This window comes from Engraulis encrasicolus, chromosome 22 (assembly GCF_034702125.1).
Source record: "Engraulis encrasicolus isolate BLACKSEA-1 chromosome 22, IST_EnEncr_1.0, whole genome shotgun sequence".
NCBI classification, from domain to species: Eukaryota; Metazoa; Chordata; class Actinopteri; order Clupeiformes; family Engraulidae; genus Engraulis; species Engraulis encrasicolus.
Window position 1 is genome coordinate 26,005,459 of NC_085878.1, and position 24,492 is coordinate 26,029,950.

The 24,492-nt window shown below is 47.5% G+C and overlaps 1 protein-coding gene across 3 annotated transcripts in view; it reads right to left on the bottom strand.

Annotated features, from left to right (window-relative positions):
- Positions 1-264: 264 nt before the first annotated feature.
- uacab (uveal autoantigen with coiled-coil domains and ankyrin repeats b) overlaps positions 265-24,492 on the bottom strand; it is a 65,028-nt gene continuing 40,800 nt past the window's right edge. For all 3 annotated transcript variants that reach the window (XM_063188409.1, XM_063188410.1, XM_063188411.1), the window contains 20 exons: positions 22,297-22,478; positions 20,485-20,522; positions 18,873-18,932; positions 18,265-18,372; positions 17,679-17,708; positions 17,062-17,160; positions 15,981-16,011; positions 15,541-15,590; positions 12,387-12,686; positions 11,344-11,463; positions 10,708-10,884; positions 9,519-9,653; positions 8,824-8,985; positions 6,866-8,035; positions 6,349-6,477; positions 5,235-5,537; positions 4,628-4,879; positions 3,455-3,610; positions 1,069-1,134; positions 265-427 (listed from right to left, as the gene is read on the bottom strand). In XM_063188409.1, the coding sequence (XP_063044479.1) occupies positions 356-427; positions 1,069-1,134; positions 3,455-3,610; positions 4,628-4,879; positions 5,235-5,537; positions 6,349-6,477; positions 6,866-8,035; positions 8,824-8,985; positions 9,519-9,653; positions 10,708-10,884; positions 11,344-11,463; positions 12,387-12,686; positions 15,541-15,590; positions 15,981-16,011; positions 17,062-17,160; positions 17,679-17,708; positions 18,265-18,372; positions 18,873-18,932; positions 20,485-20,522; positions 22,297-22,478 (3,640 nt within the window). In that variant the 3' untranslated portion in view covers positions 265-355. The remainder of the gene's footprint in view (positions 428-1,068; positions 1,135-3,454; positions 3,611-4,627; positions 4,880-5,234; positions 5,538-6,348; positions 6,478-6,865; positions 8,036-8,823; positions 8,986-9,518; positions 9,654-10,707; positions 10,885-11,343; positions 11,464-12,386; positions 12,687-15,540; positions 15,591-15,980; positions 16,012-17,061; positions 17,161-17,678; positions 17,709-18,264; positions 18,373-18,872; positions 18,933-20,484; positions 20,523-22,296; positions 22,479-24,492) is intronic.

Consider the following 24,492-nt stretch of genomic DNA (forward strand, 5'->3'; position numbering starts at 1 on the left):
CTCCTCTAAACCCTCCTACTGACAGCATGGGATGCATTTCCTTCTGTGGACGAGTAGATGGGTTGGGGCTGGGCAGCTGAGATGAGTCGCGGTTGAGACATTACAGCTTGCAGAGCTTGGGCCCCTGTGGAATGCAGGGGGATCGGGCCTCAAAACGAACGGATGACGGATGAAACGACAGATCGATCAATTTAGATGATGGGTTTGAGTCAGAGGTATGGGGCTCCCTGCTGGTCAGTGTCATGCGGTGCGGTGCTGAGCTGAGCTGAGCTATGATGAGATGGGCTGGGCTCTTCTACCCGTCTCCTCTTCCTCTTCCTCTTCCTCTCCTCTCCTCTCCTCCTCTTCCCCCTCTCTAGCAAACAAATTCCTGCCTCATGCGGATGATCTGTAGAAGGGCTGCTTGGACGTCTTCATCCATATGGCCCTGTAAAACACACACACACACACACACACACACACACACACACACACACACACACACACACACACACACACACACACACACACACACACACACACACACACACACACACACACAGGTTATAAACATGTTGATCGACTGCATCCGCCAATCGTACGACTCATTCAGGGGGTCTGATCTATATCCATGTGTGAGCTACTTGTGTGGAGATGTAAGAAGTGTGCTGGTAAACATGTTCACACCCTGCGAGTGAGCTTTAGGATGATAGTGGCGCTAGTGGCGGCCCCTTTGAGGTCTGACTTGACACCTGATAATCACGAGGGCCCGGCGCTTAAAATAGACGCCGCGTAACGTAGAGGAGAGTGAAGGCTCTCATGTACGTATGGGATACTAGTGGATGCTTTCAGACACACATTATAACATGTACGCACACATGTAGCTACACACACATATCCATATGAATCCACACTCTTAGTTGCCTTTGGGATCAATGAAGGATCTCATCATCTCAGACACAAACACACACACACCTATATTCATACACAAATATTGTTCTCATAGTTTGCAGCGTTGAGGTAACTTTTCAAAGGAGCCTCTTGGTATATAATTAGGCACGTTACGAGCAGGCAAGTGGGGCGTGATACCTGAGCGGCGCTGAGAAGATGAGTTCGGTAAATGGAGACCACCTCCCTGTGCTGCCTTTCAGCATCCTGGAGAGAGAGAGAGAGAGAGAGAGAGAGAGAGAGAGAGAGAGAGAGAGAGAGAGAGAGAGAGAGAGAGAGAGAGAGAGAGGAGGGGGATTTAAACAGTAATTTATTGTGAGAGTGAGGGGCGGTATGGAAACAAAACAGGGAGAGAGAATTTAAGGTGGAAAGGTGGGTGGAGAGGAGAGGGGCAGAGAAAGAGATGAAGAGAGAGAGAGAGAGAGAGAGAGAGAGAGAGAGAGAGAGAGAGAGAGAGAGAGAGAGAGAGAGAGAGAGAGAGAGAGAGAGAGAGAGAGAGAGAGAGAGAGAGAGAGAGAGAGAGATACCAATACATAGGGGAGAGAGAGCGAAGAAATGAAGATGTGTGTGTGGAGCTTTGCTTATCCATGTTCCAGAGTCGAGGGAGGCTGACCCAGCAGAGCGGACAGCTATGAATAGCCAAGCACCCTAGCAGCCTGCCTTACTGACTTACGTACGTACTCCTCTAAAAGGCAATGAGGGGCCCGAGCGGATACAATAGCGCCCTACTCATCACTTCTGAATGGAGCGATTTGGGTCATGCTTTTTTGTGTGGAAGATGCTGGTCGCTGTCCTTTCCAAAAAAAAGCTATTTGGAGGTTTATTTCTGATTCAGCTTAGTTTGAACTACAGGGGGGAATTATACTAAAGGTTTTGCCAAGAAATATGTAGGCATCTACAAGATGAATTGCTGGATGATAGCAATGAGGCATTACATTGAATCCATTACTTGTCATTTTAAAACACGACCGAAAGAGTGAGGCAACGCGATATAGAATGTATTCTGGAAATGTGCATTAACACATTAACAGGTAGGCATATTCCGGAGTTGAAATGCATTCCCATTGAAACCGAAATGTGAAACATTCCCCTTGCCTTGCATGACCTTATCCTTACAATGACTTGAACATCTTTAAGTTATACAGCCAAACACTCGCACAGAGTTTAAATGGGACTGACTGAGAAAGAACAGTTTGACACTTTTCTTTCTCACTTAGTCACATATAAACTCTGGGGAAAGTGTTACCCGGTGGCAAGTCAAAAACACCCAAAGGCAGTCTGACGGACTACAGTATAATTTTGTCACAGACACTCTTTTTCACTCACAGGAAAAAAAAACAACTTGGGTAACACAACTCCAATGTTTTACCAAACACATCCAGCAGTTAGGTGAGGTCTGGTCAACACTTCCTTCTAAAAAAAACATCTCATTTCACCAATGGCATGTAGGAGCTAAAACCTATTTGTGGCCTCAACAGGGTCATATCTCCCCTTCTCCTCTCCTCTCCTCTCCTCCTCTCTCCAACACACACAAAATGTGAGAACATGCCGACTGGGAACTCTCTGCATACCGACGAAAGGAATGACATGAGCCAGCCACTGAGTAAGAGTTTGTGTGTGTGTGTGTGCGTGTGTGTGTGTGTGTGTGTGTGTGTGTGTGTGTGTGTGTGTATTTTAGTGTGCGTATTAGTGAGGGTGGGGGCATGCTGAAGCTATCCAACTCAAAATCAGCACCATGTGTGGGTGAATGGATCAGGGCGAGAGGTGGTAGTGTGTGTGTGTGTGTGTGCGTGTGTGTGTGTGTGTCTTCTCAAACGACACTGGGTGAATGGATCAGGGCGAGAGGTGGTAGTGTGTATGTGTGTGTGTGCATGTGTGTGCAAGTATTTAAGTGTGTGTGTGTGTGTGTGTGCATGTATTTAAGTGTGTGTGTGTATGTGTGCTTGTGCGTGTGTGTGTGTGTGTGTGTATGTGTGTATGTGTGCTTGTGCGTGTGTGTGTGTGTGTGTGTGTACGGAAGAAGAGAGGAGTGGTTGACTTGACTGGGTGGGTTCGACTTGATTGAGCAGAGCACACACAAGGGTCTCTTTGAGCCGGTGCGATGCAATGTGATGCAGTGTGTTGTGGTGTGTTGTAGCGTGGAGTGATGTGTGGTGTGGTGTAGTGCAGAGTGTGTTGTGATGCAGCGCAGAGTGGTGTGTAATGTAGTGTGTATAGTGTGTTGTGTTGCATGGTGGAGTGGTGTGTGTGTAGTGTGTAGTGTAGTGCAGAGTGGATTGGTGTGTGGTGAAATGTAGTGCATAGTGTGTTGGGTTGCGTTGCAGCGTGGTGTAGTGTTTAGTGTGTAGCGTGTAGCGTGTAGCGTGTAGCGTAGTGTGTAGCGTAGTGTGTAGTGTGTAGTGCGTAGTGTGTAGCGTAGTGTGTAGTGTGTAGCGTAGTGTGTAGTGTGTAGTGCGTAGTGTGTAGCGTAGTGTGTAGCGCGTAGTGTGTAGCGTAGTGTGTAGCGTAGTGTGCTGCGGGTACTTACAGCCAGCTGTTGCTGCAGGCCTTTGACTTGGGCCTGGAGAGTGTCGATGTGCTGGGTCTGGAGCCTCTTGTTGGGCGCGCTGCCAGCGTAGGCCAGCTGGGACAGGCCATTCAACGCCTGCTTCAGCCTCTCCACGTCCGCCAGCAGCTCCGAGATCTGAGACAAGGCAGACACACACACACGGGCGCAGGCACACACACACACACACACACACACACACACACACACACACACACACACACACACACACACACACACACACACACACACACACACACACACACACACACACACACACACACACACACAGAGTCTTTAATAAACATGTGCACACACGTACACACACACACACAGTTACAGCTGCTACTTCAGGCGCCTTGTGAGGGCACTTGTAGTGTCATAAGTGATTCAGGCCAAAAGCCGGATAATAAAAAGGGGTTGCTATGAAGCAGAGAGTCCCGGAACGTTTTAACACCCCCACTAACCACCATGACTCCCTCACTCAAACACACACACACACACCCCTCTGACACACACACAACCCCTCTGACTTAAGTCTAACCTCTTTGCCCTTGGCCTTCCATCTCTTTTCTGCCCCAAGCTCCCTATCGCCCACTCTCACATTAGCATCCCCATCGCAATAGACACACGCACGCACGCACGCACGCACGCAGGCAGGCAGGCAGGCAGGCAGGCAGGCAGGCAGGCAGGCAGGCAGGCAGGCAGGCAGGCAGGCAGGCAGGCACGCACGCACGCACGCACGCACGCACGCACGCACACACACACACACACACGCACACACACACGCATATCTCCCGGCCTGAGCGGTTACCCTCTTTTCCATGGCTTTCCGGTTTTACTAACTCTGTTACACACACATGCACCACCCACTCTCTTCCCCATACCAACACAAACACACACAGCCTACCTTCCAACACACAAAGCCACCCAACAGAGACCCACGACCACCAACGTCCTCCAACTACCCCAGACGCCACCAAACCAATTCTGACCCAACTGTATCCAACGCACGACAAGACCCAAACGTCGGGTTGGTGTAGAGTAGCCTATTGCCTACCTTCCAACACACAGCCTCCCTCCCCCCCACACACACATAAACACTTTTCTCTCTCTCTCTCTCTCTCTCTCTCTCTCTCTCTCTGATCAACTCACCCTCTTGTCCTTGGCCTCTGTCTGGTCGGAGGAGCTCTGGATCCTCTTCTGCAGCTCCCCGATGGTGTGCAGCGAGTCGTCGTAGCGTCCCTTGAGCTCGCGGATCTCGCCCTCGATGGCCTGGCTCTTGGCCTGCAGCGTGTCGGCCTCGGCCCGGGCCTGGGCCTCGCCGTCCCGCCGCTGTGCCGTCTCCGCGTACAGGTCCTCATACTGCTCCGCCAGCCCCGACAGACGCTCGCCCAGCTCCAGCACCTGGACAAGGTCAAAGGTCAAGAAAATCAGCTCCTGCACAAACCCTGATCAAATGCTGTAGGGCTGATACGTGCAGTAGATTATTAATGCATTTCAAAAAATCATTTTGAATTTCACAAAAACACTAGTGTAGAGGATAGTCAACTCAGATCACAGGCACGGCAAATATCATCATAACATACCCAACCATGGAAGTGAAGTTTGCATCAATCCATACATATTAAATAAGATATATTAAATTTAGCAAATAACAACATGCATAAACAAATAACACAATACATAACAAACAACACAACTTAAATATATAAATCCCTCAGGCTCTGAACAGTAATGCAGGAGCTTGTCAGTGTCTCACCTCCTCCTCCAGCCTCTGTTTCTCCATGCGGAGGCCGCCCACCTCCTCCTCCTCGCGGCCCCTCAGCTCCTCCAGGGCCTGGGTGGCGCGCAGCAGCTCCGTCTGGAGGGCGGCCACGTCCTCGGCGCGCTGGGCACTACTCTCCTCCTCCTCGCGTAAGGCCAGCCGCAGCTGGCTCACCTCCTTCTCCAGTGTCCCGCGCGCCTCCTGTTGCTCCGCCGTGGCCGCTGCTGCCGATGTGGTCTCAGCCTCAGCGTCTCTGCTCTGCAGCTCTTTCTCAAGCTGTCGCACGCGCTCGGCCTCCTATAAGTACAATTCCATTTAGTTCGATTCAAATACACTCGGGGCCGTAACGAGACATTTTCAAATACCGAGGTCAAATACTGCCTGCTGTACTGCATACGGTACATTTTAGAATGCGTCAAACGCTTAAGTCAGACTCTAAGTTTATTTTCATTAATCACATGATGTGATGTATAGAGACAGAATTCATCATTGTTGATCATATATCGATTTCCATCATACAAACTGTAGATACATTTTACATTTCTGAAAAAAATACAGAGGACATGACCTGTGTCCTCAACGGTAGTTAAGGCCATGAATACACTATTGGCAGAGCTCTTTTTTCGTCACCAGTAAAAATGGCTAGGCAATGTTGATGTTGCGAACAAACACACACTCACTAATGATTCAAAGTGGCTGGTATTTTGGTCTTTGCAACCAGCCAAACTGATATTTCACCAACATTTGGCTGGTTGGTAGGTGTTCATTTAGAGCCCTGATTATTGGTATGCTAGTGTTGCCGAAGCTTACAAAGATTACATTAGAGAACATTACAACAAACGTGACTCGTTTTTCTGTTATTTGATGAAGACGCACTGCTTCGAAACGTTAGGCATGCTTACACCACAATAAAATAACAGCAAAACCGATCCTGTGTGCTCCAGTCATTCTTGGCACAGTCTCTTTGAAGTGGACCAGCTTGTTTTCAACTGACTACGTACAGTCCCTGACTGTGAGCACCAAAAAGGCTAGAGCGCAAGTGACCTCCTTTCATAACAACAAACATATTAAAGACAATATGAAAGAAAATAAGAAGGTGTATACGGACCTGTTTCTGGGCGGCCTGGGCCTGCATGCACTGCTCCTGGGCCTGCTGAAGGCTCTCCGTCAGCGCCTGCTGCATGGCCTCGAAGCGCTCCAGACGCACATACTCCACCTCCAGACGACGCTGCAGCGCCTGCACAACAGCAGAACAAGGAGGTTTATTTAGCATGTGACATTCTTTGGGACACTTCAGTTGGTCCATATCTGTATTTACTGTGTGTGTGTGTGTGTGTGTGTGTGTGTGTGTGTGTGTGTGTGTGTGTGTGTGTGTGTGTGTGTGTGTGTGTGTGTGTGTGTGTGTGTGTGTGTGTGTGTGTGTGTGTGTGTGTGTGTGTGTGTGTGTGTGTGTGTGTGTTTGTATTTGATTCTTTATTTTTGTGAAGCACATTAAACTGCATCTGTGTGTGTGAAACACGCCATTCAAGTAAAAATGCCTTGCCCACACAAGTGTGTGTGCAATATAAGTGCACACTGGGCGTTCTGCTGTGTGTGTGTGTGTTTGTGTGGCGATGCGATTGTACCTGGATCTCTGTGGAACACAAGGCGTTCTGCTCCTCCAGCTCTGCCCTCTGCACCGTCACCTCCTTGTACTGCTGCTCCAGATCCACCAGCTTCATGCTCAGCTCCTCTCGAGACCCCCCGACCTCCACTTGCTTCTCCTCCTCTTTCACCTCCTCCTCTCCTCCCAGCACGTTGCTGTCGGCTTCGTCCAGGTCGGCCGCCAGCTTCTGCAGGGCCTCCTGGAGCTCGGCCTCCAGCCTCTCCGTCTCGCACCTCCTGCGCTCGTTCTCCGTCTTCTCCTTCTCGTACTTGTCTTGCACGTCCGTCAGCCGCTCGTTCAAGTCCTTCAGCGCGGCCTGGAAGCCGCTCTCCTTCTCCTGCACCGCGGCCAGAGGCACAAACTTGACATGGATGGCCTCGTGGATGGTGTCCAGCTCCGTCTTCTGCTCCTGGATCTCGCGGTGCAGCTTGGCGTTCTCCTCCTGGGCGGCCTGCTGCTTGGCGAGGGCCTCCGCCGCCTTCTCCTCGGCCGCGGCCAGGGCGCTGTTCAGCGTCCCGACGGCCGCCTCGTGCTCGCCGAGCGGGGTGTAGTCCGCGGACAACGCCGTCTGCACTTTCTCCAGCTCCTCCTTCAACTTGTCGCTTCCCTCTTTCACCTTCCGCAACTCCTCCTCTTTCTCCTTGCCGTCCTTCTCCAATGTGGAGATCCGGCTCCTGGACTCCTCCAGCTCTGCCTTCAGTCCCTCATAGTCCTCCTTCTCGGTCTCCTTCTCCGTCAACCTCCTCTCCAGCGCCTCCTTCTCAGCCACGACTTCCCTCAGCTCCTTCCCTTGCTCCTCGTACCTCTGCCTGACCTCCTCCAGCTCCTTCTCCAGCGCCGCCTTGTGCGTGGTCAGCTCTCCGACCTCGGACTCGAACCTCTGGCTGGAGACGTGGGTGCTGGTGAGGTGCGTGAGGTTCTCACACAGCGAGAGCTTCTCCTGCCGCAGCCTGCTCAGCTCCTCCTCCACCGCGCTCCTGCTCTCCTCGGCCTCCGCCAGCCGGGCGTTCAGGCCCTCCACGGCCTGCTCCAGCGCACCCTGCGCCTCCTCGTGGGCGCTCAGGGGCACGTACTCGCTCTGGAGCTGGTCCCGCAGGTCCTCCAGCTGCTCCCTCAGCACCTCGCGCTCCTCCTCGCTCTCCTCCACCTCCTGAAATATATTACACATCAACCATCATCATCATCATCATCATCCTCCTGTAATATTACACATCAACCATCATCATCATCATCATCATCCTCCTCCTCACTCTCCTCCACCTCCTGAAATATATTACACATCAACCATCATCATCATCATCATTCTCCTACTCCTCGCTCTCCTCCACCTCCTGAAATACAGTATATTACACATCAACCATCATCATCATCCTCCTCCTCGCTCTCCTCCACCTCCTGTAATATTACACATCAACCATCAACATCATCATCATCATCATCATCATCATCCTCCTCCTCCTCCTCGCTCTCCTTCACCTCCTGAAATATATTACACATCATCATCATCATCATCATCCTCCTCCTCCTCCTCCTCACTCTCATCTTCCTCCTGTAATATTACACATCAACCATCATCATCATCATCATCATCCTCACTCTCCTCCACCTCCTGTAATATTACACATTATGATCATCATCATCATCCTCACTCTCCTCTACCTGTGGGCTTTAGATCAGACGGTTGCCAGTATGAATCTCACCCTTCCACACTCTATCTCACTCTATGGCTGAGGTGTCCTTGAGCAAGGCACCTAACCCCACACTGCTCCAGGGACTGTAACCAATACCCTGTACTTAAAAAAATGATGCAATGCAAGTCGCATTGGATAAAGGCGTAAGCTAAGTGTAATGTAATGTAATGTGATATTTCGATTTCTTGGCCCCAGCAGTGGGCCCCGACCCTCAGCTTGAGAATCACTGAACTCCAGTATTCCTCACCTGTATGAGCGCCTGGCTCTTGGAGGTGACGTCGGCCAGCTTCCTCTTGAGGCTGGCGCTCTGCTCCTCGAGGGCGGCCCGCACCCTCTCGTGCTCCTGCAGGGGGACGTTGATGGCATCAGGCCCGCTGCGGTTGTCCATCTCCCTGTGGAGCTCAGCCACCTGAAGATAGTCATGGTTTAAGTCATGGACAAAATCGAAGTGAACATCACCGCCAATCACCAAATGTAATGTGAAAACGAGCACTGTATAGACGGTTTGAAATGTTCCCTCTAAATTTAATTTAAAAAAAAAAAAAAAAAAAAAAAAAAAACCAACATTAAATGTACAATTCAAACTCCCGCAGCCACATGTTTACTGGCCGACATGAAAAGTACTGTAACATCACCAAATCAGATTACATTTAGCAATGTTGTTATTTCAATTTATTTGGATCCAGGGTGGTGGTTGGGAGTAGTGGTTAGGTTTAGATTCAGGGTAGTGGTTCACTAAATGATACTTCATACATGGATGAAGGGAGACCACACCAGAGAGAACACAGAGGGATTATTATCGACCACACATTCTACCAACTGATAAGGGTGGGATTCAACCCCAAACACTCTTCAATCCCATGACCAAATCCCTAACCACCATGTCCACGGGTTAAAAATCGAGACATGCATCATAATATAATGTTATTATAATATACAGACCTCCTCGAGGACGCGGTCGTAGTCCTCCCTGAGCTCAGCCAGCTGTTTCTCCTTCTCGTCCACGGCATTGGTCAGCAGGTTCTTCATGTTGTCGAACTTCTCAGCGGGCACCATGGCAGCCAGCCGCACCTCCACCTTGTTGGGGAGGGGGATGCAGAGAATTAATAAACACTATCCCTGTTAAGTGCATACAATTTTCTTTTGGCCTCTAGTCTTGTAACGTGAGGTTCAACATAAATGATGACATCTCATGATATTAATTTGATTCAATTTCTTGCAAAACATATTATTCAGAAGTTAGTCAATTCAAGTCTAGGAATTAATTAGTCTCTAATTTGCAATCAAGATACTGAATGCGGACAAGTCCTTGATAAGAAGCTCTGCACTGCTTGACAACAGGGAAACGGGAGGAGAGACAACATTGAGGTACGAGGGCGGAGGGAACGACTGGAGGAGCAACATTGACCTAGCCAGGCCGCGCCCTCCTAACGCAACACCTTCAGCGTTGCAACTAGTCAGGTCAAGAGCAATGCAAGTACTCTCTGAGTTCCCGAAAATACGGGAACTCCTTTCACTTTGTCGTGAAGCAAACAGCCATAAGTAAACCAAGGGAGGAGGGTCAACCAATTTTGACAGTCAATGGGATGACAGAGACAGATCGGATGGTGCGTTCTACTCTGCTTTTCACAACAGTGCGCGTGCAAAGACAGATCCTGTCTAAAATCCCTCAGCACACGTTTTACAGTTTGTCGCACAAGTTGTCTGTTCGTGCAAAACTTTGTGCTGGTACAGGTTGTGATTAGGTTAATACCATGATTCGCTGTTCCGAGGCTGTTTTATGCGTTGCATGAACTGACGGTTTCTGAGGAAAAGAGTGGGCGCACAAGCGCTACGGAGCTCGAGGTTGACAGCTCGTATTTTTAAGGAACTTCAATTCTTGGTGGTATCTGGCATACCGTCTTCTGGCAGGTAGCTTGATAAGCAAGACCCCCTATCTCTCTTCAAGAGGGGGTGTGGCTCGTCGGACAGGGCCGTGGGTAGCCTATATATAGCCTACTGGATTGATCCATTTTTTAGAATAGCATAAATATATACAGTATTCCCACTAAAAATTCAAAAAGAAATCGGGAAATGAGTCAAAATTACCCACTTCAAAAAATTAGACTACTCTACTCTCTAGTCCACCCACCTCCTTGACGTGGGCCTCCATGTCCAGCAGGGTGTCGGCCATGTCCTCCCTCTCGTCCTTGAGGATGTTGAGCTCCTGCGTCAGCCTGTCGGCCTCCACAGCCAGCTGGCCCTCGCTCTTCTTGTACTCCTCCAGGGCCTTCTCGCTCTGCTTCAGGTGGTTACGCACACGCCCCACCTACCAGCCACATAGGTCAACTTTATTGTCAATATCATAACAGCAGCAGGGTCACATGGAGGAGGATTGAAGCGGAGTGAAGCGTAGCAATACAGAAAGTCAGTGTTCCGTTATGACAGCTCGATAGTAAGTCAACAGGTCAAAACAAATAAAATCAGTAGAAACGTGCTACTTGATTTGATCAGCTGCTGCCAATGACATTCGCTCATAATACGCGTAGGATTACACTTTTTCATCCACTAATTTACTTCCATGCGTCTCTTCCATCAGTAAAAAGCATTACAAAAGGAGGTCGAAATAGGGTTTAATACAGACAACAAGTGGACGATTACTTTTTCTTCTTTCTTTTCATGTATGATTCAGTTTGCTGTCCCATGTTTTATATCAAGAATGGTGAAATAAATCAATAAATTCATTCATTCAATCAAGGCACGGATGCACGTGTGCACACATACACACCTCTGCCGACGCGCCCTCGTACTTGGCCTTGAGGTCTCCAAGCTGAGCCTTCAGGTCGTCCACCAGCTGGTTGCTAAGGTGTTCCTTAACCGCCACCACGTGGGCCTGTAGCTGTTTCACCTGAGGAATGAAGTACAACAAGATCATCATTTTATTTAACTTATTCTTTTATAGTTCAGTATAGATATTTAAGGTTGATGTCTAACTGACTTTTTATGTTACATTTACAGAAGACCTATACCTGATGAAGACCAGACTGGTCGAAATGTTGGGAGCAGCAACAGTGTGCGGACCTTCTATCTTTTTGTGTTTCATCGTGCTTAAGCCCGGAACCTGTTTTATCTGGATGTGCACGCACTCCAGAACGCTACAGTGACATTTACAGAATGCAGGTGCTTCATCTGATCTTTAAACATTTTATTTATTCTTTTATTGTTGCATTTGAGTTTCATGTGGTTTCAATGTAAAACCACCCAATTGCTCTGCACTACACAATGCAAATGAAAACCTTTCTACTGCCTTTATGCTACCCATGAGAACCTAGGCCTGCAGTGCTCTGAGATGCTATTCATGGTGATATCACGCATCTTCTAGTAGAGTAAGATAATTCGAGCCTGTACTTTTCCGGGATCTATTTGACGTCAGGTGAACCTCCCCCTTAGGACACCTCAGCTTAGGAGACCTAAGGTTGAGAATAAATGGAGTTCCCTCAGCGCTGTAAATGGCGGTAGTGCACATCTTATGCAACCACCTCCCCCCTTAGGAGACCGAACGTGTGCACACTCCTTTTGCATTGGGTAGGCGGAGTTTTATTTATCTTGCTCAACTAGAAGATGTTTAATGATACCAAAGAATCGTCTACTAGAGTAAGATACCCTGAACCCCGCCTACCCAATTCAAAGGAGTGTGCTAAAGTGCTCACCTGACATCATGGGGATCCAGGAAGAGTAGCGCCTTGATGCATCCTACTCTAATAGGAGGATCTTTGGTGATACCACTGAATAGCTAGGACTTTTATACGTCATATGCATAATTGTAGGTACCTTGGCTTCGGAGTCGAGCATCCTCTTCTGCACGTCCCCCAGGGCCTCCTCCAGCTGCCGCACCTGCTGGTCTGCCTCGCGCTTGGTGGCGTCGCGGCTCTGCGCCAGCTCCTCGCACTCCTGGCTCTTGTGGCTCAGCGCCGCCTGCAGCTGGACCACTTCCTGTTCCGACACTTCCTGCTTCCTGCGCAGGGACTCCAGCTCCCGCCGCAGGCTCTCCGGCTCTCCCGTCACCGACGGCACGCGCGTCAGCTCCAGCGGTCGAGTCACGGAGCGGCAGGGCGCAGCCGACTGTAGGACCTGGGAGCGTAGGACACACACACACACACACACACACTCACAAGCATGAATGAATAGGACAATGTTTGCAGAGATACCACAGATGGCATTTTAGCTTTCCTGTGGCAATTTTGGATTATTATCAGTCCCACCAGGAAATCGCAGGCATTTTCTCAAAAAATCACGGTCGGAATTGCCACATGGTGCGAGGATTTCCAGAAAATTGCGATAAAAGTTGCGGAGCTTCTTACTGTGTTGTTGCGATTTTGTTGCGGCATGAAGTGAAAGGTGCGATTTTTGTTGCGATGTTTAATGTGTTTCCCCACGCTTGAAAGTAAAGGACACTGCCACATTCCAGTCCTCTGGTGTTTTTATATTATTTCCATTTTTATATTATAATTTTGGTCCTTAAGCAAAGCAGGGAAGCGGCCAGGGCGAGTTTTTAACCAGAATGTCGTCGTGAAAAGTTCCATCTCTTTCATGCTGCCATTACGACACCCTTCATTACAATGCTGTTTATGGCCGTTTGACTCTGTTTTAAATGTCATCACCGTTTCAAATTGTAAGCATACAAACTTCGTATCATGTCGATATCCATTCCTGACTTAAACAGTGGATACATAATTAACTAGTATCACTTATAAGTAGGCGGGCGGAATTAGGCATGTCCACCCTGTTGAGGTTTGCGTGACAGGAACTCTTGTGACTGAAATCCTGGTTAATGTGAGTCGTCTGCTACACATAGCCTGCCTGTGTCGGCGTTTAATTTTCAAGCTTGTCAAAAGCAACACAAATAAAAGCAGAGGGAGGGGTCGCTTTCGAAAGAAGGCATAGGCCTAGGGTTTCTTTTTTGTTCTCCTGCGCCGTCAGCCGGCTTTAAATTAACGGCTGATGATCATTCAATGTAACGAGGATAGAGTTCACAGATTTCCAGTTGTGAAGGGTGCTTGCTGAATAATGCTCAGAAATTATAGGCCCTATTAATTTTGGTGCTCTTGTGAATATAGAAGACGACCACGTCGCCTGTAGAACGGAGGTCTCAGCTGTCAATCAATCAATCAATCGCGCAAGGAAGAGAGAAGGAGAGGGAGAGACAGAAAGTAGTTTTCCAACTTAGTCCCACAGCTTTCCAACGTGTCTGCTCTGGTTTTATTCATGTTCCGTGTTCCTTGCCCGTTTGACCGCGCCAGGTTAAACGAAAGTGATTTGACACCACGGTCACCAAGTGCTCGTATCCAGCCATAGCCCAATTTGCGCGAAAGAGATTAATATCGGCCAGGCACGCACGCAGCATTCACAATGAAGGATGGAAATTACTCCTTTGTTGTGGACAAGACAAATTGTGGACATCTCAATTCGGAGGGAAAATGTTGCCTTCTGTACGCGCACAAGTCAAACAACAAAGTGGTCCAGCAGGTGGACCGCTTTAGAAAAAAAACACATCTTGTTGTAGGAGCCCTATACTTGGCGTAATGTAGATGACTGTCATGAAGTGTTAATTATATATTTATGTAGGCCTACCACATTTTAAAAATGTAGGCCTATTGGTTATGCCAGACTAGGCATACATTTTCCCTCCTATGACCATGCGAGCAGACGCGCAATGAGAACATGGCGTTTCCTACATTAGTTTCCCCCCCCTCACCTACAACTTTGTACATGCATAGTAAAGTGCTGGGACTGATTGCTAGGTTACTTTTTTATTGTATTTTTTTATTGTATTATCCTTTTTGAAAGGAAGTTTGTCGACGTCAGTGAAGTCAGCGCAACATGGATTGGTTCAAAGTGTTCAAAGTTGCGGGAAATCGCAGTGATTGGTTAAAGTTGCGCTCTCGCGCAGAATTCGCGGGAATTCATTGAAGTTGCGAAAAACGACACGATCGCAACATCGCGATTTCCTGGAGGGACTGTATTATGTGGGCTGTATCTGTCCATTTGGCCCCTACAAACACTGTCACGCACACACATGCTAGCACGCACGCACGCACGCACGCACGCACGCACGCACGCACGCACACACACAAGGACCTGCAAGGTGACCAGACATGACATTTTGTTTTTTTGTGCAACATTTTGGATTATACGGGCTCTAGCTGTCCATTTCTGACCTCCTACACAAAAACTATCACACACACGCACAGACACACACAGACACCCACACAGACACACACTCTTACTTTTGGGACATTTTGGATTAGGTGAGTGAGCACTTAGCTCCTGTCGATTTCACACCAGCCAACACAAGACACACATACACATACTCACACACTAACTTAAATGGATTAGAAACTTCTAATAACACAAGAGAGGTCACAAAAGTGCTCCCCACCACAAATTCAAGTTTATCCTTAAGTGGGAAAATGCTGTCGATTAAAAGCTAATGGAATTATAAATCTCCCTCTTGCTGCAGAGTAGACCTGATGATTTGAGAATGTGCCAACTTATTTATTTGACTCGGCTCTACTATTCTTAAAGGAACAGTCCACCTTATTTCAGGAAATTTCTCAACTGTAGTAAAGATAAATTGCTAAATTCAGGGTAAAAACTTTCTCCATGTGTTTGCACTTCCTAGTTTGTGAGCAGTCGTATTTAACGTAGCAATGGATGTCGAAGGTACCAAATAAAAAAACCTCAAACGTACTTATTTAACACTTAAGATAGGCTAGGGCTGATGCAAGCAGCCTGTGCTAGCAAGGAGGACAAGGTCATTCACATCATTACTGCAGTATGGACTACTAGCTGTTCAATTTTGCATCAAAGCACTGAGACACTTTTGTGATCTCCGAACTAACAGACTGTGAACCCCATGAGTCCGGGAAAAAAAGTATTCAAAAGTAAAAAAAATCATTTAAAAACATACTCCTACTTGGAATACCTGAGCGGAATCCAGACTGTGGGATTGCCTCACGAGAATGTTCTCCCGTCCTGTAGGAGAACAACAAAACAGGAAGTGGAAAAAAGTGGAAGTCAGTGTTTTCATGAAACAGGTCAGACAAGACGTGGACAGAATTTGTGATCAAACGGCTCTGCACTGCATGACAACGCTCATTAGAGCTAGAAGTTGTGTTTTTGGGTTAACTGCAATAGCACATGTACTCCAGAGAGAGCGAGAGAGCAAGATCCAAGAGAGAGAGAGACAGAGAGAGCGAGATCCAAGAGAGATAGATATAGAGAGATGGAGAGAGCGAGAGAAAAAGAGAAAGAGAGAGAGAGGGATACTGCGAAAATACAAGAAAGAAAAAAGAAAAAGAAAGAAAGAAAGAAAGAAAGAAAGAAAGAAAGAAAGAAAGAAAGAAAGAAAGAAAGCACACTCACCTTTGATAACAGATTGTCCAGAGTAATCCCCCTGTAAATACATTGAATTTGTTAGTCAAATCCACCCACAAAGACGACGATTCAAGGCCAGCTGGACAGGGCCTGAAAATCTCAACTCATTAATAGTCTATGAGTAGGAAAGGAGATCCATGGCAGTGTAAAAGCAAGAATCATAAATACTGCAGTCTGTGAAAGGAAATTTCTAATGTTATTTTCTGTAGTATTTATGACTTTTCTTTCACACCACACAGGAGATTTATAGTAGCAGGGATAATTGCATCATCTTCTGCAGTACTTAGGATGTTCCTTACACACTACCCTGGAGATTTGTAGTAGAAATAAGTGTGTAGTAGTGTAGTGTAGTGTAGCGTAGCGTAGTGTAGTGTAGTGCATGTAGTAGGCAATGTGTAGTGTAGCGTAGCATAGTGTAGTGCATGTAGTAGGCAATGTGTAGCGTAGCGTAGCGTAGCGTAGTGCATGTAGTAGGCAATGTGTAGTGTAATCTTCTGTACCACTTGTTAAGATTGTCCATACACAAACACAGGGAATTTTTAGGAATTAGTTTTTAGTACTGTTGTGCGTGTGTGTGTGTGTGTGTGTGCGTGCGTGCGTGCGTGCGTGCGTGCGCGCGCGCGCGCGCGCGTGTGTGTGTAGTAGGAACACGTGTGTAGTAGTGTAGTGTGTGTAGCAATACATCTGTAGTAGTGTAGTGTAGTGTGTAGGGACACATTTATTTGTAGTAGTGTAGTGTAGCGTGCATAGTAGGAACACTCTTGTAGAAGTGCAGTGTAATGCGTGTGGTGGGCACACATTTATACTAGTGTAGTGTGTGTGTAGTAGGAACGCATTTGTAGTAGTGTAGTAGGGACACATCTGGGGTGCATTTCTCAAAAGAGAAGTTGCTAGCCTGTTAGCAACTTCGGTAGATGCCAATGGGAAAATGCATTGAAAACAACAAAGTAGCTAATGTAGTAAGCAACTTTGGTTTCGAGAAATGCACCCCTGTAGTGTAGTCTAGTGTGTGTAGTAGAATACATTTATAGCAGTGTAGTGCAGCGCAGTGTGTGTGTTGGGCACTGACCACATGGCTCTTCATCTGCACCTTGACGGTCTCGGCAGGCCGCGCTCCTCCTCCGTCCTCGCGCTCCTTGGCTGACAGCATGCGCTTCAGCTGCTCCCTCTGAAAGGGCCAAGCCAAGCAAACAGAGACGTGTTTATGCATCGCCGCATGGGGCACTGAAGGGGTTACGGTCTTAGTCAGGGCCGCGCCTGTGTGAATTAAGGACACGCTGTAGGGGTCCTTATTGATGGGGAGGGTGCGTGTGTGTGTGTGTGTGTGTGTGTGTGTGTGTGTGTGTGTGTGTGTGTGTGTGTGTGTGTGTGTGTGTGTGTGTGTGTGTGTGTGTGTGTGTGTATGTGTGTGTGTGTGTGTATGTGTGTGTGTGTGTGTGTGTGTGTGTGTGTGTGTGTGTGTGTATGTATGTGTGTGTGTGTGTGTGTTAAAGACTGTGGGGGGTAACTGACTTCGTCAGGGCTGCTGGTGTGAACTAAGGACACTCTGTGGGGGGTATTGTGGGCTTACTGCCCATGTAAGGATTGTGTGCGTGTGTACATTATGAATTTATAAGAATCGAGGTCGGAAATTATTCCACAATCCACTTTAGCAGAACAAAGCGAAACAATGTCCTAATCACTCACCTCCATGTGGACGTCCTCCAGGGCAGACTTCTGTAAAGGTGAGAACAGATTAGTAAAGTCAGTGCCTAACCCTAGCAGAGGACACGGCTCACATACAGAATGCAATTCAAGTAATCAGTATTGTTCCATGCTATTGCTTTTTTACAGACAAATAATATTAAAATGGCCTCTTGTGGCAACCCCAGTAAGTAAGGAAAGACAGGGGAAAATGCTTTCAGGCAAGCTTATGCCAGATCAGATCAGCAGCACCCATTGACTGAGTTTTCACTATTGAACATTTGCAAGTGTTCACCAGCAGAGGGAGTCTTGTGAGAAAACCATGAGGCGTATCGCTCTGAGTGTCAGTGTGGTGCACTGAAAAGGGGCTGTGTGTGTGTGTATATGTGTGCGTGTGTGCATGCGTGAGAGTGAGTGACTGAGTGAATCAGTGAGGAGAGAGAAAGACAATGTGTGTGTGTGTGTGTGTGTGTGTGTGTGTGTGTGTGTGTGTGTGTGTGTGTGTGTGTGTGTGTCTGTGTGTGTGTGTGTGTGTGTGTGTGTGTGTGTGTGTGTGTGTGTGTGTGTGTGCGTGCGTGTGTGCGTCTACCTGGCTGAGTTGTTGCTGCAGCATGTTAACCTTGTCCATGAGGGCTCTCTGCTCCTGGTGGAACTTCCTCAGAGACTCCTGCTGACTCTCATTCTGTCTCTCCAGCTCCTGTGGGGGACACCATGGATAATGAATAATGAAAAACGAATCATAAATAATGAATACTTAGAATGGTTGTGATAAGTGTTCGTGAAACATGAATTCTGGAAATAAACTACTAGAATATTACACAGTGGCTCCTTTACGTAACTAGAGACCATCTTGAGTACTTATTACGATCAGCTGATTCAGAGCTGGTTGGATAAAAATTTGTGGCAGGAACTTTCAGAACCCAAGATCAAAAGTATACCACAATGAAACGCAATTCATCAAAGATACCCTCATTTGGTTTATGGTCTATGGTTTATGTTTTGTGTAAACTTACATCTGGTACCAGCAGACCACAAAATAAAAACATGAGCACTGATGACTTCCAAAACAAAGCCTGCTTGTGAGCCACCCACAGGCATATTCCCAAACTAAGGGAAAAAATGGTCTTCTTCTTTGTCACTTGACACCTGCTGCTGAGTAAGACAAATCTGTACTTTAAAGGCCAAGAATAAACTTACATGTATCACCTGATCCTTGTTTGCATTTGTTGCTGACTCGACATTCTTCTCCACCGATTGCTGTAAATAAAAGAGACAGATGGCGGTTATTAAGCGCCCTTGAGGAATCGAAGCGGAACGGAATGGAACAGGGGACCTGACTGCATGTGTGCAATCTGGCCAGCAGAGGGCAGTGATGTTCAACAGCAGGCGAATAGACTGCATCAGAGTCTGCGGCAGATGCAGCCACTAGTGCAGCGCTGACTAGAAAAAAAGCGTGTGCAGGACCGTTTTGTTTTCTGATCAGTGACCTCTGGGTCAGCTCCAACGCATCTTCCAGCTGAAGTGTGCAAAAAAAAATCACAAGTTGTACTAGCCCAACTCTAAAACGCAAAAATTGCATTAAGTGTGTGATTTTGATGTACTATTTCAACATGTCTCCTGATCACATAGGTGCAGAGTGTAAAAACTAAGACATTCATCACCTTTACACACAGGTAGGTCATCAACCACCTCAAACTCCCTGTTCACCATCCCTGTGCCCAATCTCGTGTGCAGTGGCATGCCATTTGAGGTGCTGAAGGGGAGCTCGGGTTGCCTGGTTATCACCAGACCTAATCACAAGTGAGATAAGGCCTTGAGACCTGCCTACTGTAAATCCCGTAAAGGGTGTGTGGTTTATGATTGATGACGGCTGTTTATTGGGCGTTACAAATGTGTAACATTTGGCATACATAGCCACAGCCCATTGTGTCAGCTGTATCTATTCAAACAAACTGAAGTTATCGCCTTTCCATGCCTCCCTGCTCTCTGATTGAAGAGACACAGGGACCATGATCTGGTACCCTCGCTGAGAGTAGATTCCATGCTGTCTTTCAGATCTGAACGATTGTGCAAAGCAGTATGGGATTTCCCAGGCTAGGGGGTGCGCATGTGAAACTTCCGGCTGCCTTACTAGTCAACATGGATCACAGTACATTGTGACGGCAAAGGTTTCAAAAAATAGCTTTCAAAAAGGGCATTTTTTTGTCCAGTAGGGCAAAGGGGCAGGTGCTTTAGCACCACCTCAGCCCTGTGTGTGTGCACCTATTCTGTGTGAGTGTGCACGATCCTGTGCGAGTGTGCACGATCCTGTGTGTGTGTGCGTGCATCCTGTCCGAACCCCCCTCTAGACAAAGCATCCTCATTCATTTTCATTAGAATCCTTCAGCAGCCAAATGAGCAGCAACAACAGCCCTAACAACTCGACCGTGTCGTGCGCGTTTGGAAAACAGCATTAAAGTGATGTTAATGAGAAACCACGACCCCTGGACAAACAAGCCCAAAAGTGCCTGTTGCAAAGGCACCGCATGGGAGCTTCAATTACAGGAGAGCACTCCAGAACAAAATGGGATGAATGAGGAAGGGAGTCACTGAGGCAATTACAGCAATTTGCCATCATCATCATTAATAGTAATTATAATGACAATCATAATAATAATAATAATAATAAATTATTTTAGGGGGATGCAACAAAGTATCTGGGACGTGCCAGTATAGTATAGGTGTGTGCGTGTATGTGTGTGTGTGTGTGTGTGTGTGTGTGTGTTTGTGTGTGTGTGTGTGTGTGTGTGTGTGTGTGTGTCCATCTCACCTGTCTCTTCTTCATCTCCATCCTGAGAGTGTCTTTTGCTGTGAAAGACAGAAAAGCGCCGTAAGTTGGCGCGGATACAAAAAAAATACACACAGGAAGAGGAGTGTTCACCTTGTATAATGAAGCAAGGACAGAAACTGCTCACGTGCACACACACACTCTCCATTGTCAGAGCTTGATCATATAGAAACCCCCTGCTCTGTCTGCCTCAGTTGTCTCTGCCCCCCCCAACCTCTGAAAAAAAAGTTGTTGTGATACACAATTACACAGCAATTAGGGAGCGGTGTAAATAAGCACTGCAGATGGAAACAAACTCGCTGGCAGATGTTGGAGTGAGAATATCAATTAGGGTTGACACACCAAACGCGATCAACACCTCGCACTCCTCGCCCTCGCCTCAGTTCGCTTCCCTCGGCCGCGCCTCGTGCTCTGATGCGCCTGTCAGCTTTATGGCTAACAAGCAGGAGTATGCAGCATGAAAGGTACTCATGTTCTGTTTGTGCTTCGACACAGATGCGAGTATGATACTAGAGAGATAGAAACAGCCTTGAGGGTTCTGCTGTGAAGATGTGAAACTGCTTTTGTCCACAGACCGTAGAACGAGTCTGGGAGGAGATCTGGAGAGTGGAAACTTAAAATTGGGTAATTTTTTTCTTCTTCCTCCTCCTCCTCATCGTCGTCCTTCTCATCCTCCTCCCCTCTCCCTTTACCTCCTCCTCTTCTTTCTTTCCTCTTTCTCATTTTCCTTATCTTTCTCCCCTTCCTCTGCCCCCCACTCCTCCTCATCTCCCTCTTCTTCCTCTTCCACCTCTACCCCTCCACTCCTCCTCATCTTCTTCCACTTCCTCCTTCCCCCACTCCTCCTCACTCCTCCTCTCCTTCATCACCCACTCCTCTCCTCTTTCTCTCCCCGTCATTCTGAAACAAATTAGTCATTTGGGGTGCTGAATACCTGCAACTTCCTTTACCTTCCTTTTATGAGGTGGAGGGAATTAGGGAAACGGATGAGTTGTGTGTGTGTGTGTGTGTGTGTGTGCGCATACGAGAGCATACGAGTGCAAGACGGCTTTACCTCAGACGACCGGGCTAAAACCGGCTTCCATTGTAATATGGACCCTTTGTTGTCGAGTGTCGAGCTATTGTAGGGGGAGTGCTTAGTCTGCCTCCCCCGATGTTCTCTGGGCTATTTCTCTGCCTGTTGAGTCTAAGTGGCAGTTGGGTGTGGGCACACAGAGCCTTGTGTCTGGGGAGATGCCCACCTACCGCTAAACCACCCAGCATTCACCATTACATACTGTACATACACACAGTCCATTCGTAGTCCCCGATCATACAGCAAGATGAAGGGAACAAACCTCCCCTACAGGGTAACAATACAAGAGTATGGGAGAGGAGGAGGCAGAGAGGAGAGAAGGGGATGTAGGAGGAGAGAAGACAGATGACGCAGGAAAGAGATGGAAGGAGAGAAGTGAGGGGAAGAGAGAAGGGAGGAGAGGAGAGAGACTAGATGAAACGGACAGGTGAATGTGGAGGAGATAGGAGAGATATCAGGGAGAGGCAGGGAGATGAGAAAGAAGGAGAGGTGCAAATGGGAAGTTTGAGAGGGACAGGGGCAGATGGAGAGAGGCAAGCGGGGACCGTGAAGGAGAGAAGGTGAGGTAGGAGGAGAGAAGACAGATGACGCAGGAAAGAGATGGAAGGAGAGAAGTGAGGGGAAGAGAGAAGGGAGGAGAGGAGAGAGACTAGATGAAACGGAAACGTGTGTGTGTGTGTGTGTGTGTGTGTGTGTTCAGGTGCTGCAGATAACCTTACCTTTGTTGGCATTATCCAGGTAGCCCTTGACCAGAGTGACCAGCTCTGCGTTCTTGCTGAGGCGGGCGTAGTGGTAGCAGTCGTGGCCGAAGCCGTCCTGCGCCGTCACCTCCGCGCCGCTCCGCAGCAGCACCTCCACCGCATCCTTACACGCGTACTCACAACCCAGGATAAGCGCCGTCCTGTGGGGAAACGCACACACACACACACACACACACACACACACACACACACACACACACACACACACACACACACACACACACACACACACACACACACACACACACACACACACACACACACACACACACACACACAAACACACACACACACACACACACACACACCCACCCATGAGACCATTCAAATCACTGAATTTGGTTAGCCCGGGCACACCCATACTCATCGCACGCACACACGTGCACACTTGCACACGTGCACACAGGCACACACACACACCTGACTCTGGTTAGCCTGGGCACGCCCATACTGGTGTTGCTACATTGAATTTAGTGCTCTAGTTAGTCTGGCCAATCTGCATAGTATTCTCCATTCTTCCTGGTCCAGAAAAGCATGGAACGAATGACAAGAGGAAGTGCACATCACGTGTCTGGAATAAATGGTCTGATTGGTTAGAATCTTAGGTAGTATGCATTTGAAAATACATTTGAAACATTTGAAAGATGCCTGAAGGAACTCCCGTCAATGCAAAGCCATAAATTCCACCTTCATCCCTCTACCCTACAAGTAGGTCTTGAAAATCAGATGACACGTCAAATCTGAAAGGAGCTCTTCTGCTTATTCAACAACTCAACACCCTGTAGGGTTGCACGATTATAGAAAAAATGATGATCACGATTATTTGGGTCAAAATCGGAATAAAGATTATTAATCACGATTATTGATTTTTTGCAGAATTTTATATAAAATTAAAACAAAATGAAATATAACCAAGAATGAATTGTATACGGGTCAGGATGAACAAAATAAAACTGAATTGTAATAATTATGCAAAAGGCAACCGCATGAAACTTAAGTGGACAGATTTCTGGCCAGAAACGCCAGCTTGTCGGTATGATCTGGCTTCAAGGACGCTCAAAGGCAGGTCACTATTGCCACGATTAAATCCTGACTGAAATCACGATTTCGATATCACGATTAAATGACGATTTTCGATTAAATTCGATTTAATTGTGCAGCCCTAACACCCTGCATTCAAACATTTTCTATATCAGATATTTGAAGCGCAACTTCTTTGAAGCGCTGTATCCGCATATCAATGAGGACATAAGCAGTGGCCTCCTGCATCCACAGGAAATTGCTTCTCCTCCCCTGTAATTTAACAGTGCTGGTGCTCATCTGATGGACAAGGGATGCACAGCAGGGTGTGAGCGAGCGACTCAGTTGAGATGAGATGATGGGCTGCTAGTGCTACCCTGGGCATGAATCACCAACAACACAAACGCACAAACACTGCAATCATCATCAAGGCGGTGCATCATCATACATCACCATCATCATCACAATCAAGCACTGTATCATCATCATCCTCCTCCTCCTCCTCCTCCTCACCATACATCACTTCTCTCATTATTCTTATTGCTTACTCTACTGATGCTCAATCAATTGGCAGACAAACACAGATCATCAAAGCTCAGAGTAAGAACACTGGAACTCAGACTAAGAGGCCGAGTGGCGTGGCAGGCTAGCACGTTCATAGGAGCGAGTGGCTGTGTGAGAACGAATGGTCCACAACAGCCATCGACATCGGTAGCAGTGTTGCTTCCATTAACAGTTGTTAACAGCAGTTGTGCTACACATGGGAAAGGACACATGGAGATCCAAGTTCATATTACGGCCTAAAGTAATTTTCCCAATCCCACCCCACCCCACCTGCTGGCCTGTCTAGCACTTCTCCTACCATGTCCACATCTGTGCTGGTCTTTCCAAAAAAAAAAAAATAGATGCTGAAAATGTGTACAAAAATGGAGCGGGAGAGTGAATGAGTAAAACAGTATTACCCCCAGAGATGTCAAAAGTAAAAGCAAAAGTAAATTCATGGTGTAAGTACAACACTAGCACATGATATTACATACTGTAGATGTTACACCATTAATTCCATTGTATCTAATGAGGTACTGTAGATAGACTGAGTTGTTACTGGAAAAAAACACTAAAAACCTAACAAGAACC